Source organism: Mixophyes fleayi, chromosome 3 (assembly GCF_038048845.1).
Source record: "Mixophyes fleayi isolate aMixFle1 chromosome 3, aMixFle1.hap1, whole genome shotgun sequence".
Classification (NCBI taxonomy): Eukaryota; Metazoa; Chordata; class Amphibia; order Anura; family Limnodynastidae; genus Mixophyes; species Mixophyes fleayi.
In genome coordinates this window covers 288,183,593-288,197,530 of record NC_134404.1, presented here as the reverse complement: position 1 = coordinate 288,197,530, position 13,938 = coordinate 288,183,593, and the positions used below count along the sequence as shown (strand labels likewise).

Sequence of the window (13,938 nt, the reverse complement as noted above, 5' to 3'; positions counted from 1 at the left end):
AATTAGAAATGTACAAACTACATATGCCCTCTACATTTCTTAGTTATATCAGAAAGGCAGGGTTTCTGAGAGGGCATTCTAAAAGTAAGGGGTAGATAAGTAAAATGGGAAACATAATAATTGCAGGAGTTTTATCCATATATATTTTTGTTAAAGGACCTATTAAATTATATGCATAGCAATCCTAACAAACACTCCAGTGCATGCACATAACAATCACACATATTTTAAAAAAAACATTGAAAGGTCTCTGTATCAATGGTCTTAAGTGGTCCCTGCTGGTCACATGTGGTACTGCAGGGGTTTGTTTCACTTTCTTATTTTTTATTCATTATCTTTTATTTATATAGTGTCAACATACATAAAGCACTTTACATAGAATATTAATTTTCTCGCATCAGTCACTGCTCCATTGGTGCTTACAGTCTAAATTCTCTACCACACACACACAAGGTATTATTTCACAAGCCTCTTAAGCTACCTATAGAATTTTAGACTGGGAGGAAACCCAAACAAATACATATATAACATGCAACATGTTTTCGATAATGGGGGTTATTTACCAACAAGGTGCAAAAGTACAAATATGCAGTAACCCTTAGCAACCAAACAGATATTTGATTTCATTGCATTTGACTGACCAAAGCTAAATGCACATTTGCTGCAAAGGACTACTGCACACAGGGGCAGGCTTATAATGAGCCTAATTGAGTCAGCATGTATGCAGGAGCTGCAAAATGCAGATAATTAGTGTAAATAATGGTGATTTTCTTTCATCAGAAGTCTTAGTGGTTTTCACCTTAAGGTAATATTTAATATTAGTGTTTAACATTGTATATTGCATTAATAAAAATAACTTTCGAAGGGATGAAAGGGCACCATTTCAGTTATTGCCTCAGACAGCAAAATTGATTGGTACACACATCTGCACATTTGCAATTAGTTAATAACTCACAATATGTTTTGCCTTGGGGGTATTCATCTCATGTAAATATCTCCATCTCCTAAGCAGGCATATGTAGCCTCTCTGTACCTAGCTATAAAATTGTCAGGATATATTTATATGGAATATTGCTGTGTAAATGAAATATTGCGGAGAGATAGAAATATACTTTAGTCAACATGTTCTTATAATACATACCTTGTTCTTAGCCTGTCGCCAATAGAGCTGGTCCAGTTTCTGAGAAGACCAAAGACAGGACTTTCCTCATATTGTCTGGTGTACTGTGCAAGAAGTTCCCGTACAACTACCTTAACGATAAAAAAAACAGAAGAAACCATTAATATAGAGAAGGTAATTAAATTAAATATAAACTGATTATCAGCCTGTTGAAATCTGATTCTTTCATTAAGCAAAGCATTCTGTGAGATATTTATAAATAATACTGTATATGTTCACTTCTTTTGTGTTCTATGGAATTACTGTATTTCTTATAAAGATATGCGCAGATAGACATGTGCAATGTATACATAGATTTATACCGAACTAGAAGATCTGTCGATACTAACATAGCAATCTGGGTGTCCATAGCAAGATGCCACAACAGTTACAATCAAAGCAATTACACATATGATATTGAGCTTCCTTCTGCAGACAGTCAGTAAGCAACACAGTGACTAACGATGGGAGTAGAGGAGCTACAGGGGAGGGAAGATACTACTACTTCTCCCTTACTTACTTGTCCTCCCATCACTCTTCTGCTACCCGTACCACTCCACCCTCCTCTTCCTTCAGCCACCAGATCTTGTGCTCCTTCTGCCCCACTAAGGGTGTCGAAGTCTATTCTCTTATATTATCCTCTCCACGCTCAACCTGACACCTGGACTCCATTCCCTGTCAACTCCTTCGCTTCCTCCCTACCTGCTCCCACCATGCTCACTTCTTCAATCTGTCCCTTTCCATTGGCATCTTCGCCTCATCCTTTAAACAAACCCTTGTCTCACTGATTCTTAAAAAAAAATAATCTTGACCCCAACACAATCTCTAACTACCACCCCATTTCTCTTCTCCCCTTTGCCTCCAAAAAACTTGAGCAGCTTTTCTACAACGGTCTCAGCAGACAACTTAATACTTGATCCTCTCCAATCTGGCTTCCGCCTGCTTTACAGAAACTGCCTTGACCAAAGTCACCAATGATCTTCTCTCGGCCAAACCCAGGTGCCACTTCTCCATGCATATCATAATGGACCTCTCTGTGGTCTTTGACACCGTGAATCACCCTCTCCTATTCCATCCCCTTCAAACCAGTGGCCTTTCTGACACCATCCTTTCGTGGTTCACCTCCTACCGCGCCAACCGCTCCTTCTTTGTTTCTACCTCTGGTTTCTCCTTCCCCCATCCATCCCACAGGGTTTTATTCTTGGCCCTCTCCTCTTTTCTCTGTACACCTCCTCCCTGGGTGAAGTCATAAGAGCCTTTGACCTCCAATACCACCTCTATGCCAAATACACCTCATCTCTAATCTCCTTCCTTCCCTCCTCTCTCAGGTGTCCAGATGCATATCTGCCATCTTCTTCTGGATGCCCTTACCCTTTCTGAAACTTAATATGACCAAAACTGAATTCACAGTCTTCCCTCCAATAAGAGTCTCCTCCCCTCCTAACCACTCAGTCCCTGGGTGTCATTCTTGACTCCTCCATCTCCACTGCCCCTCACATTCAGTCTATTGCCCAATCCTGTCACTTGCAGCTCTGCAAAACTGCCCATATCATGCCACCAATACTCTTATTCACTCAGTGATCATTTCTCGTCTCAACTACTGCAACCTTCTCCTTACTGGCCCTTTTAATCACGCTCCTCTTCGATCTATACTTAATGCTGCAGCTAGACTTATTTGCCTCTCCACATATGCCTCCCCTCTCTGCCAAACCTTACACTGGCTCCCCTTCCCTTACAGAATCCTCTTCAAATCTTCACCCTAACGTACAAGGCCCTCTCCAACTCAACTGCTTCCTACATCTCCATACATACCATCTCCCCTTTGGTAACCATATCTCACTCCCTTATCCAAGATTTCTCCTGAGCTGCACCTCCCAAGACTGGAACGATCTTCCTCATTCTAATTAAACTATCCCATAGCCTGTATAGCAGTGTTGGCTAACCTGTGACACTCCAGGTGTTGTGAAACTTCAAGTCCCAGAATGCTTTGCCAATATATAGCAGCTAATTGCTGGAAGGGTATGCTGGGACTTGTAGTTTCACAACACCTGGAGTGTCACAGGTTAGCCAACACTGCTGTATAGCTTCAAATGGTCATTGAAAACCTAACTTTGGAAAAGCCTACCAGTCCTCCACTTAATCATTTTATCATGTAGTATACCTCACTCTCTTTCATCCTCCACATCTGCCACTCTTGCTTCTTGCCCTCAAATCCCCTTACATTGTCTCATCTCCATGTATCAACCATTTGTCTTTCCTCATCAACTATAAGTTTTTCTCACCAGCTACACCTCGCACCTCCTCCTTGGGCTCTCTGCCCATTGACTCCACTCCTCCATTGTCTTCGCACCTCTTTCAGTAGCACTAAAGCTGGCTGAGGGTTGCAGTGTTATTTTTTTTACTGAATTGTACTGTTATACCATGTACTGTCTTGTTATTTGCCACCTGTCCGCAGCGGACCTTATGTGGCACCTTATAAAATAAAGTTAATAATATTACTTTATTATTAATTATAATTATTATTATTGCCCTTATTTCCAAGAATGAAAAAACAGCACAAAAATGATCTCGGCAGGTCCACATTACTCATTCCAAAATGCCTGTTGCTAGCTCCAAAATTCCACTATATGGCTTTAGACTTACAACAAAATGAACCCCCATGCACTTATTTAGCGCCAGCAAATTCTGCAGCATTTTACAATTTGGGACAAACACAGTAATAAACACTGAGTGAAATAGACAAAGAGGTAAGAGGGCCCTGCCCGCAAGCTTCCAATCTACAGGCCAATGGAATTCAGATACATGAGGTTAAATCTAGGGCAGCACGGTGGCTAAGTGATTAGCACCTCTGCCTCACAGTGATGGGGTCATGACTTCAATTCCCGACCATGGCCTTATCTGTGTGGAGTTTGTATATTCTCCCCGTGTTTGCGTGGGTGTGCTCTGGTTTCCTCCCACATTCCAAAAACATACTAATAGGTTAATTGGCTGCTATCAAAATTGACCCTAGTCTCTGTCTGTCTGTGTATATGTTAAGGAATTTAGACTGTAAGCTCCAATGAGGCAGGGACTGATGTGAATGAGTTCTCTGTACAGTGCTACGGAATCAATGGCGCTAAATAAATAAATGATGATGATGATCTGCATACTGCATCTTGGCCCAGCCATAATGTAAAGGTAAAAAGTGATTTGCATGCTATTTGATCCAGTTACACAGCAATGTTGGTCTGTGGTTAGAGTGGGTACAGGGTTATTTTCTTGTGTAAATTTGTTTAAAGGGTTGTAATAGAGTAACCTAGGGAGCTTGCCTGAAGAGATCGATTTTCAGAGAATGCTTGTAAGTTTGTAGACAAAAGGAAAGTCTTATTGTGTGAGGGAGGGAAGTCCACAGAGTGGGTGCAGTTCTGTAAACGGGAATGGGAAGATATAACGAGTGGTTGAGACGCAGATCTTGTGTAGAACGGAGTTGTCGAGTTGGGAAATATTTTGAGACAAGTGAGGAGATGTATGTTGGTGCAGCTTTGTTGATGTCCTTGTAGGTTAGTAAAATAATTTTATATTGGATTCATAGCGCGTATGGGTTAGACTTTTGATTTTTCAGAATAGGAGTAATCACTGCATGCATGTATAATGACGGAAAGAGAGACAGAGAGAGAGACAGAGAGAGATTACAGATTTTAGTTAGAGGTGGAATGAGCACAGGAGACAGGGATCTACCGATTTGTGAGGGTACAGGATCAAGAAGACAGGAGGTAGAGATCAAATTAAGAGAGAGTGTCAGAAGTTGCTGGGAAGGAACTGAGCTGATTGCTTGTCAAGGAAGATGATACCATTTATAGCCAGATCGTATCAATCTTGTTATTGAAGTAGGAAGCAAAATCCTGGACACTGATAGGAGTCAGAGAGTTTGAATTGGAAGGGTTGAGGACAGATTTAAATGAGTTAAACAGGCGTTTCGGGTTTGAAGCTTGAGCATAGATGAGAGATTGGTAGTATGTTTGTTTTGCAGTGTCCAGAGCATTTAGATAGGAGTGGCAGATGGAAGCATATGTGAGGAAATCATTAAAGGTTCGAGATTTACGCCATTGATGTTCTGCTTTACGGGAACGTTTTTGAAGGTCTCAAATGACTTTAGTGTGCCATGGCTGACATCGAAGTCGACGTGAAGTATGAATATTTGCTGGAGCCACTTGATCGAGGGGAGAAGAATGTAAAGATAGGGACGAGAAAGTGTTGGAGAGGTGGAAAACTGTTGAAGATTAATAGAGTTAAGATGTCTGCGGGTATGAGGAGGCTTGGTAGAGTTTGACAGCAGAGAAGTTAAAGTACTGGGAGTGAGCGTGTAGCTGATAAGGAGATGATCTGAGAGGGGGAAAGGAGTGTTAAGGAAATCAGAAAGTGAGCAAAGCGTAGAGAAAACAACATCAAGACAATGGAATCTCGATGAGTAGAGGATTCAACACACTGGGAGAGGTTAGAGTGGGTCGTTTGGAAGCAGCATTGGAACATGAAATGGGGATGTTGAAATCACCCATGATGATGGTGGGGATTTCAGAAGATAAAAAGGGAGGGTGACATGCAGATGAATCCTCAAGAAATTGTTGGGGCACTTCAGGGGGCGATAGATCACAGCAACATGCATACAGAATGGATTAAAATCAAAAATAGCATTAAATGTTTCACTGGTCCAATGGGCTGCCTGTCACTGGGGTTCCAGGTTTGGCCTCATCACTACCCCCTCTTTCTTCCTTCTCCCCCTTAACTATTGCATATACCATTGTTGCCTCACTCAGGTTGTATATCAGCTCTCAGCTGGTACCATACACACATATTTGTACAATATGCATTTGCTCCATAATTTCGTTACGTAACTTTTGAGTTACCACTTGTTTGCCTGCTTGTGTTCATGCAGAATATTTGTGTGTTGCATACCAAAAAATAAAGTCTTAAATAAAAAAAAAAATCTGAATAGCATATACTTCAAAAGAAGTAAATGTGAGTGATGGTAGAACTGTGAATGGGCACTGTGGGTAGAGAAGCAGTCCAACCCCACCTACTTGGTTGTTTCATTGTTTCTGCCGTGGCACAACCTGGGGTGGAAATAGAAGAGGGGGAGGGTATGGGGGGAAAAAACAGTGATGAGACAGTATACACGGCACAGCCGATCTCTATGATATAGCTGCTGTGGGAAATGCTTATAGCTTATTTTGCAGTTTTGGTCTATAGTTTTTTTGCTCTGTTTATAGCTCTAGTGCAGTGTATACTGTGGTGGTGGTGAATTTACTATAAAAATATATAGCACTGGGGGTTAGAACAGGCCGGGGGGTTAGTTTGCCCTGTTTACAGCTCAGTGTTTATAGCTCGCAATTTTCCTGCTTCTGCTCTGAGGCTAGTTGCTTATAGCTCGAAATGTTAAGCTCTTAGCTTGCAGTGGAGAGTGTATGATGGTAAAAGTGTAGTTGTGTGTTGTGTGTGTAGTGTGTTAAGTGTCTATGGTAGGTGCTTGGCTGAATGGGGTAGGTGCAGGCAAATTGGTGTGCTATACAATGGATGCTATGTGTTATTAGATGTGTTGGAGTTTAGTGGATCAGTGTTAGGTATGTGTCTGTTGTAGTGTGTAGATTTGACAATTGTATTATGCTCTTATGCGTTCCAAATGCCTCACTTCCCATTATCCCATTGGACACAACACTGGAAGACAAGGATAAGAAGACCGACTCACCAACAGACCAGCCATATCCCTGACGAAGTCTCCGGACAAAATGCGTTGGCTATACAGCTCACAAGACCCCACAGAGACCCCAACAAGAAGATCGTAGAAACCCTCACACGGAGAATATCACCGGAACACAAGCCGCTTGACTATAGGTGCTAAACATCTACAGGCAAGATACGCGGAGAGACCAACTATGCCTGTGCGTTCCACCTCGCAACCGGACGTGAGGCATTTGGAACGCATATGCGTTCCAAATGCAACGGGAGGAAGCCGCTCGGCCGCAGCCACTCTGACCGCTCGTCCAGCGCTACAATCAACAATTCTGAATCAGCATCCACCCGTCCACCAACGGTACCTTGCCCAGATCATCCACCTAAAGGATCACATATCCTACAACTGCTCTTCTAAGAGCATAAGAGCATAAGAGCATAATACAATTGTCAAATCTATACACTACAACAGACACATACCTAACACTGAGCCCCTAAACTTCAACACATCTAATAACACATAGCATCTATTGTATAGCACACCAATTTGCCTGCACCTACCCCATTCAGCCAAGCACCTACCATAGACACTTAACACACTACACACAACTACACTTTTACCATCATACACTCTCCACTGCAAGCTACGAGCTTAACATTTCAAGCTATAAGCAACTAGCCTCAGAGCAAAAGCAGGAAAACTGCGAGCTATAAACACTGAGCTGTAAACAGGGCAAACTAACCCCCCGGCCCGTTCTAACCCCCAGTGCTATATATTTTTATAGCAAATTCACCACCACCACCACCACCACAGTATACACTGCACTAGAGCTATAAACAGAACAAAAGAGCTATAGACCAAAACTGCAAAATAAGCTATAAGCATTTCCCACAGCAGCTATATCAGAGATCGGCTGTACCGTTTATACTGTCTCGTCACTGTTTTTTCCCCCCATACCCCCCCTCTTCTATTTCCACCCCAGGTTGCTCCACGGCAGAATCAACGAAACAACCAACAAGCACGGGAACTGGAACACCCGTTATGGCGGCTACAACCCTCAAAATACACCAACCAAGCGCAGACGTCCAAGGTAAGCCTCCTAAAAAGAGTCTCTGCCACCTACTCCACAACCCCACCTACTTGTCTGCCTTCGGATCTGGAGGTGTGGGTAAAATGGAGACCACCATGTGAAAGGGCTGCAGGTGATCCAGTGTCTGATTGTGTAAGCCATGTTTCAATTATTGCCAGAGGGTTGAGGTTGTTTGAGAGGAAGAGGTTGTGAATGCAGGTAAGATTGTTATAAACAGACCATGCATTCCAAAGGGCACTTTTAAAGGACTTTGTTAGAGAGGGGAGACAGTATATGTGTTTGAAGTTTGCTGGATTTCGGTAGTGTTCTGCTATATGTGTAGTGGAGGAGTGACGGGGACCTGGATTACAAGATATATCACCAGCTAATAGAAGTAGAGAGAGAGAAAGAGAAAGGTAAGAGGATTGTAAAATGTGTGACCTTTCATTTTCTGGTGAGAGGAGGAGGCTGTTCAAGTTAGAGAAAATAAATAGGACAAAAATACACGAGTGTTAACTTGAGGGGAGTGGAATAGTGAAGGGGCAATGTGGACAAATGTTTGTGTTGCAGGAAGGGTGAAGGATGATACAGTCCTAAAGATAATGCCATGAAACTATAGTAAAAGAAATTTGTTAAACATTTTGATTTAAGAGTAAAAGCCAATTAAAAGAAATACCTATTTGCAGTGTTCCGTGTAGATTGAGAATTAGTGCAGGAATAGGCTGAAGCAGATGTAGCTTATTCCTGGATGTATTGAGATTTTGTCCAATGTTTGTTCAACGGGTGGTGTACGAATTTGCGATGGCGAGAATTCAGGGAGGTAGATAGGAAAATTCTGACATGTATTATAGAGACATGTACTAAATGTACACTTACACAAAAAGTGATGGGAAAGATTTCCAACAGGGGTGAATGCCAGCAGTCATCGGAATTTTCCTATCTCCCTGTTGCCGGAATTGTAGTCTTCAAAAAGATGACTACCACCGTGTTCAACAGTGTTGTTTAACTGTGCATCTCCAAACACTTTGTGATCTACATAGTAAAAGGTAAGTGTGTAGCCTACCAAGTATATAATATCAGACCTTCTCACATGCCTCTTACATGCCCATCTCACCTCCTGATATGCCTCTTACATGCCCATTAAACCTCCTTACATGTCAATCAGACTTCCCCACATGACCTCCCTAGAAGTCCCTTACAAGCCCATCAGGCATCTCTGCATAACCTTTATATGCCAAATCAGACCTCCTCACGTTCCCTCTAGATGCCCTAGTCACCCCCCCCCCCCCTTCTTGTATGCTTGCTGCGTGACCTCCCTGCATTGTGCAGAGGAGGTTGTGTGACAAAGAAGTCGCTGCTCCCATTCAGTCTCATTCTTTGTAACAAAGCAGGGAATAAGAGAAATCGAGAGCGCTGGCTGAGGAAACAGGTGATACCTAGCTGAGCGTTGTTGACCACCACTGTGACAGCTAGTTCTAAGCATTTAAACCATTAACACACGGTGGACTTCTCATGATACAAAAAAAAAATACATCAGTAGAACAACAAAAACAGCTAACAAAGAAATGTATCAAATTTATCCTTATCTGAGCAAAAATATCCATACCTATATACTGTATGCACATTATTTTGGAAGTTTTGCATTGCTAAAATAGGCACACTACTATACTGAACACTTCCAGTAATACACAAGAGAAAAAAAAAGTAATGTACAGTACTATAACAGATCAAAATATATTTGAAAAAGTACACAGGCATTCTAAACTTGTATTTATATTATTTAATTGTAATTACTAATTCAATTACTTATTTTTGTCCTTCTAGCCTTCCCACTTTAATATGGGAGTGGATTTTGTGAATGGAGAGCCTAGACATACTAGGCTGCATTTTGGTGCAGTCAGAAAATGGCTGCCTCCACTGTGTATAAGCAACAGATACACTTAGTCGGTCTATAATTGAACAGCTCATCAGACTGCCCTTCTCTAAACATAGCAACACAGTTACCCACATATCCATTTCTGGAAGTGGGGCGATATGTGCCAGTATGACATACTGGCACATCTTTCCCCAATTCCTTGCAGGCAGCCATGGCCGTCCGATTGCTTGTCCACCGGCCCTGTAAATACTTACTTGGTGCCGGCGGTGGCAACCTGCTCCCTTCTCACTGACTGTTGGGTGTGATGTCATCACGTCCTGTCACTGTCAGCGAAGAGCGGTGCAGAGAGGAGCCAGAAAACAGGAAAAACGAACAAGAGGAAGAGTAAAAAGAAGAAGAAAACAAGGTGATAGGCAAGTAAAAAACATAGGGGGCCAGCAGGGGCAAATATGTAAAGGAAGGGGCACAGTGATCAATGGGCAAAAGTTTTATGAAGGAGGGCGCCCAGTGTGATGAAGGAGTGGCAAACCTGTGAAATCACTAGTGAGAGGGAATAATAGGAGCAGAACAGGGATAGATAGAAAGGAGCAAGGAGTAAATGAGGAGCATGAGAAGCAGGATGTGAGGCACAGGAGAGAGCAGATGGGGGGGGGGGGATACCAGCAATGAAGACAGGGGTACATAAGAACAGAAAAAGGAAACAGACAAGGGAGAGATAAAGGGTGGAAGAAATAAGGGATATATTTTGGTAAGTTTTATTATAATATTATGGTGATATGAGGGAGAATGTAAGTACACAAAATAGACATGAGGTAGAGGTGGAGGGACACATAGGAAAGGTAATCGGGCACAGGAGAAGTGAGGGACACAGGGTGAATCATCTTGCATCATTTAATATGTTTTCCATCATACTATATAGTGTTAAAAGACATCTAAAATTAATTTCACTCTATCAAAACCCCTAAAACTTCGATTGACCTAGGTGGCCAGTTGTTCATTTCAATCTGAAAGTTCCACACCAGCCCTTCTAAATTTCCACTTCGACCACTGCTCATATCCATTAGTTTGCTGGCTTACATAAACAACATCGCACAGGACACCAAACGTTCTGGTCAACTAATAGTTTCACAAGCAACAACCTTGTTATTGGTACTACATTTTCAGACCTGCCTAATGAAATCTCATTAAACTGATCAACCAGATCCATTCATTTTAAATTCAGTTTAGACAAAAATTCAGCAAACTTTAGCCTTTCTTCTCTCTTACAGGAAGAAGAGTGGCTGAATAATAAGAAACAGTAATTACAATACACTTTGACTTCCGCTTCAGCCCTGATGGGACGTGCCGCGCGAGCTCTTCACTGGAGCCCAGAGCCTGGGCTCCCTATTCCTGTGGAGTAGCCCCGGCACCTCTCCGCTGCCTGCTACCTACCTTCCGCTCTTCCACTCTGCCTCCCGCCGACCTACCGCTCCCGTCTGCTTACCTGGCTTCTCCTGCGGTGCCTCCGTCGTCTCCTGGCAGCATCTAATCGGGTCCCCGGCTCTGGCCCAGCTGCCTCCACCGTCCTCCAGAGTGACAACCTCAGTGTTCCTCTTCTTCAGGGCCTGGACTCTGCTGCGGACATCCATCCGGCTGTCTCCCCGGATCCTCCCGCCGCCGTCTGTGAGGCCTACTTCCGGTCTCATCCCCGGCCTTGAGTGCCGCTTCCTCTCCACCTCGTGTGTCTCCTCTGGGTCCTGTTCGGCCTGTCATCCGGCTCCTCCTGATGACTGCACTACTCTCCGTGCCCTCCACTGGAGCTATCCTCCACCCACGCCCTGGACTGTAACTTCGCCTCTTCCCGCCCCTCCAGTCCCGACGCTGCTGTTCTTCTCAAAGCCTGTGGCTCCCCTCCTGAGCTGTCTCCCACGACCTCCTGCTGCTCTGCCATGGACTTCAGCTACTCCAACTCCTGAGGCGTCCCCACTGCTCCGGTTGTTCGTCCATCTGATCTCCGATCCGTTTTGCCTGGACCCTCCTGCTCCTGAACGCTGGTCTTTCACGAACTACTCCTGGACCCTCCTGCTCTTGAACGCTGGTCCCCATGAACTGCTCCTGTGAATACCTGGAACTCTCCTGAACTCTCCCGGTACCTGCAGCCCTCACTGCCTTTTCTTGTGTTTCATTCCACCATACCATCTATCCATTTATTTAATTTATCTATTTATCTTATTTATTCCACCTTATTTTATTTTATTGTTCCCCACTGCACACGGTCTTCATTGCTTAGATCGTGACTTCATTCATTTCCCCATACCACCAAACTGTTTAATTTAATCTATTTATTTTATTTACTCCACCTTTATTTTATTGTTCCCCACTGCACACGGTCTTCATTGCTTAGATCGTGACTTCATTCATTTCACCATACCACCAAACTGTTTAATTTAATCTATTTATTTTATTTACTCCACCTTTATTTTATTGTTCCCCACTGTACATTGTCTACATTGCTTAGATCGTGATTTCATTCTCCTCCACTTTACATTGTTTTATTGCTTTGCCACTGCTTTCCATTTACATTGTCTACATTGGTTACACTGCTTTGTCCCTGCTTCTAATTTGCTCTGTTCCACCTCGGCTCCCTACCACCGCCCTCCCGGCTGTGCTCCTCCCTCCCACCTCCCCCGCTTCCTCCGGCCGTTCTCTTACTCCCCTACCTCTCATCATGCCGCCTCGTCCTTTCCTATACCCAACCTCTCCCCCTGCCCCCACCAAGGGCCCAAATCTCTCAGTACCATCTTTCACCCCCCCCTCACTCCGTCAACCCTGACAATCTCATCCATATCTCCCTTTCTCCATCTCTCCCTTTTTCGTGTGACCTCTGGAACTCCAGGTCTGCCCGTAACAAACTGTCCTCCATTCATGACCTCTTCATCTCTAACTCTCTTAATCTTCTTGCTTTAACCGAAACCTGGCTCACTTCTTCTGATACTGCCTCCCCTGCCGCTCTCTCCTATGGCGGCCTCTCTTTCACCCACTCCACCAGGCCAGACGAGCGGCCAGGTGGGGGAGTGGGCCTCCTCCTATCCCCTAACTGCACCTTTCGGGTCATACCCACTTTACCTTCCCTCTCCTTCTCCTCCTTTGAAGTCCACTCCATTCGGCTCTTCTCCCCCATCCACCTCCGCATCTCCGTCATCTACCGTCCCCCTGGCCCTACCTCTCTTTTTCTTGACAACTTTGCCGCCTGGCTCCCCCACTATCTTTCCTCTGACCTGCCCTCCATTATACTGGGTGACTTTAACATTCCTATTGACAATCGTTCTGACCCCGCCACCATCAAACTTCTCACTCTTTCCTCCTTCCTTGGCCTCACTCTGTGGACCTCCTCCCCCACCCACTGTCTTGGTCACTCCCTCGACCTCGTCTTCTCTCACCTCTGTGATCTCTCTGACTTCTCCAACTCTCCCTTCCCACACTCTGACCACCATCTCCTCTCCTTCACTCTATCCTCCGCCCCTGCTCCCACCCCGCCTATAGCCACCCTCACCAGGCGCAACCTTGACCCCATCGACCCTATCTCCTTCTCTCTGGATACTCTCCTATCACCCCTTCTCTCTCTGGCCTGCCCTGATCAGGCGTCCTCTCTCTACAACCTATCTCTTGCTACTGCCCTGGACACCGTTGCCCCGGCCTCTTCTATCTGCCGCCGTCGCCGTATTCCCCAACCCTGGCACTCCAAACTCACCCGCTCCCTCCAAAAGTGCTCTCGCACAGCTGAACGCCTTTGGAGGAAATCTCGCTCCCTGGCTGACTTCCTTCACTTCAAATTCATCCTCTCCGCTTTCTGCTCTGCCCTGTCCCTCGCTAAACAATCCTTCTTTAAGTCCCTTATCTCTTCTCAGTCCTCTAATCCCCGCCGCCTCTTTGCCACATTCAACTCACTCCTCTCCCCCCCTCCCACTGTTCCACCCTCCCTCTCTGCTTCTGACTTTGCCTCCTTTTTCTCTTCCAAAATTGAAGCCATCAGACGGAACATCTCCTCCTCCCACTGCTCTCCTGCCCCCCTTACCACGTCACCTCCCGCCATTAACCAGCTGTGCTCATCCTTCATCCCCACTTCAGGTGAAGAAGTTCGCTCTCTT

General features: G+C 44.5%; 1 protein-coding gene across 4 annotated transcripts in view; it reads right to left on the bottom strand.

Moving 5' to 3' along the window:
- The window catches only part of ACOXL (acyl-CoA oxidase like), a 368,095-nt gene that overhangs the window by 141,768 nt on the left and 212,389 nt on the right, over positions 1–13,938 (bottom strand). For all 4 annotated transcript variants that reach the window (XR_012689756.1, XM_075203751.1, XM_075203752.1 and 1 more), the window contains exon 14: positions 1,142–1,251. Coding sequence is in view for 3 of the 4 variants with exons in the window: in XM_075203751.1 (XP_075059852.1) it covers positions 1,142–1,251 (110 nt within the window). In the remaining variant the exon portion in view is untranslated. The remainder of the gene's footprint in view (positions 1–1,141; positions 1,252–13,938) is intronic.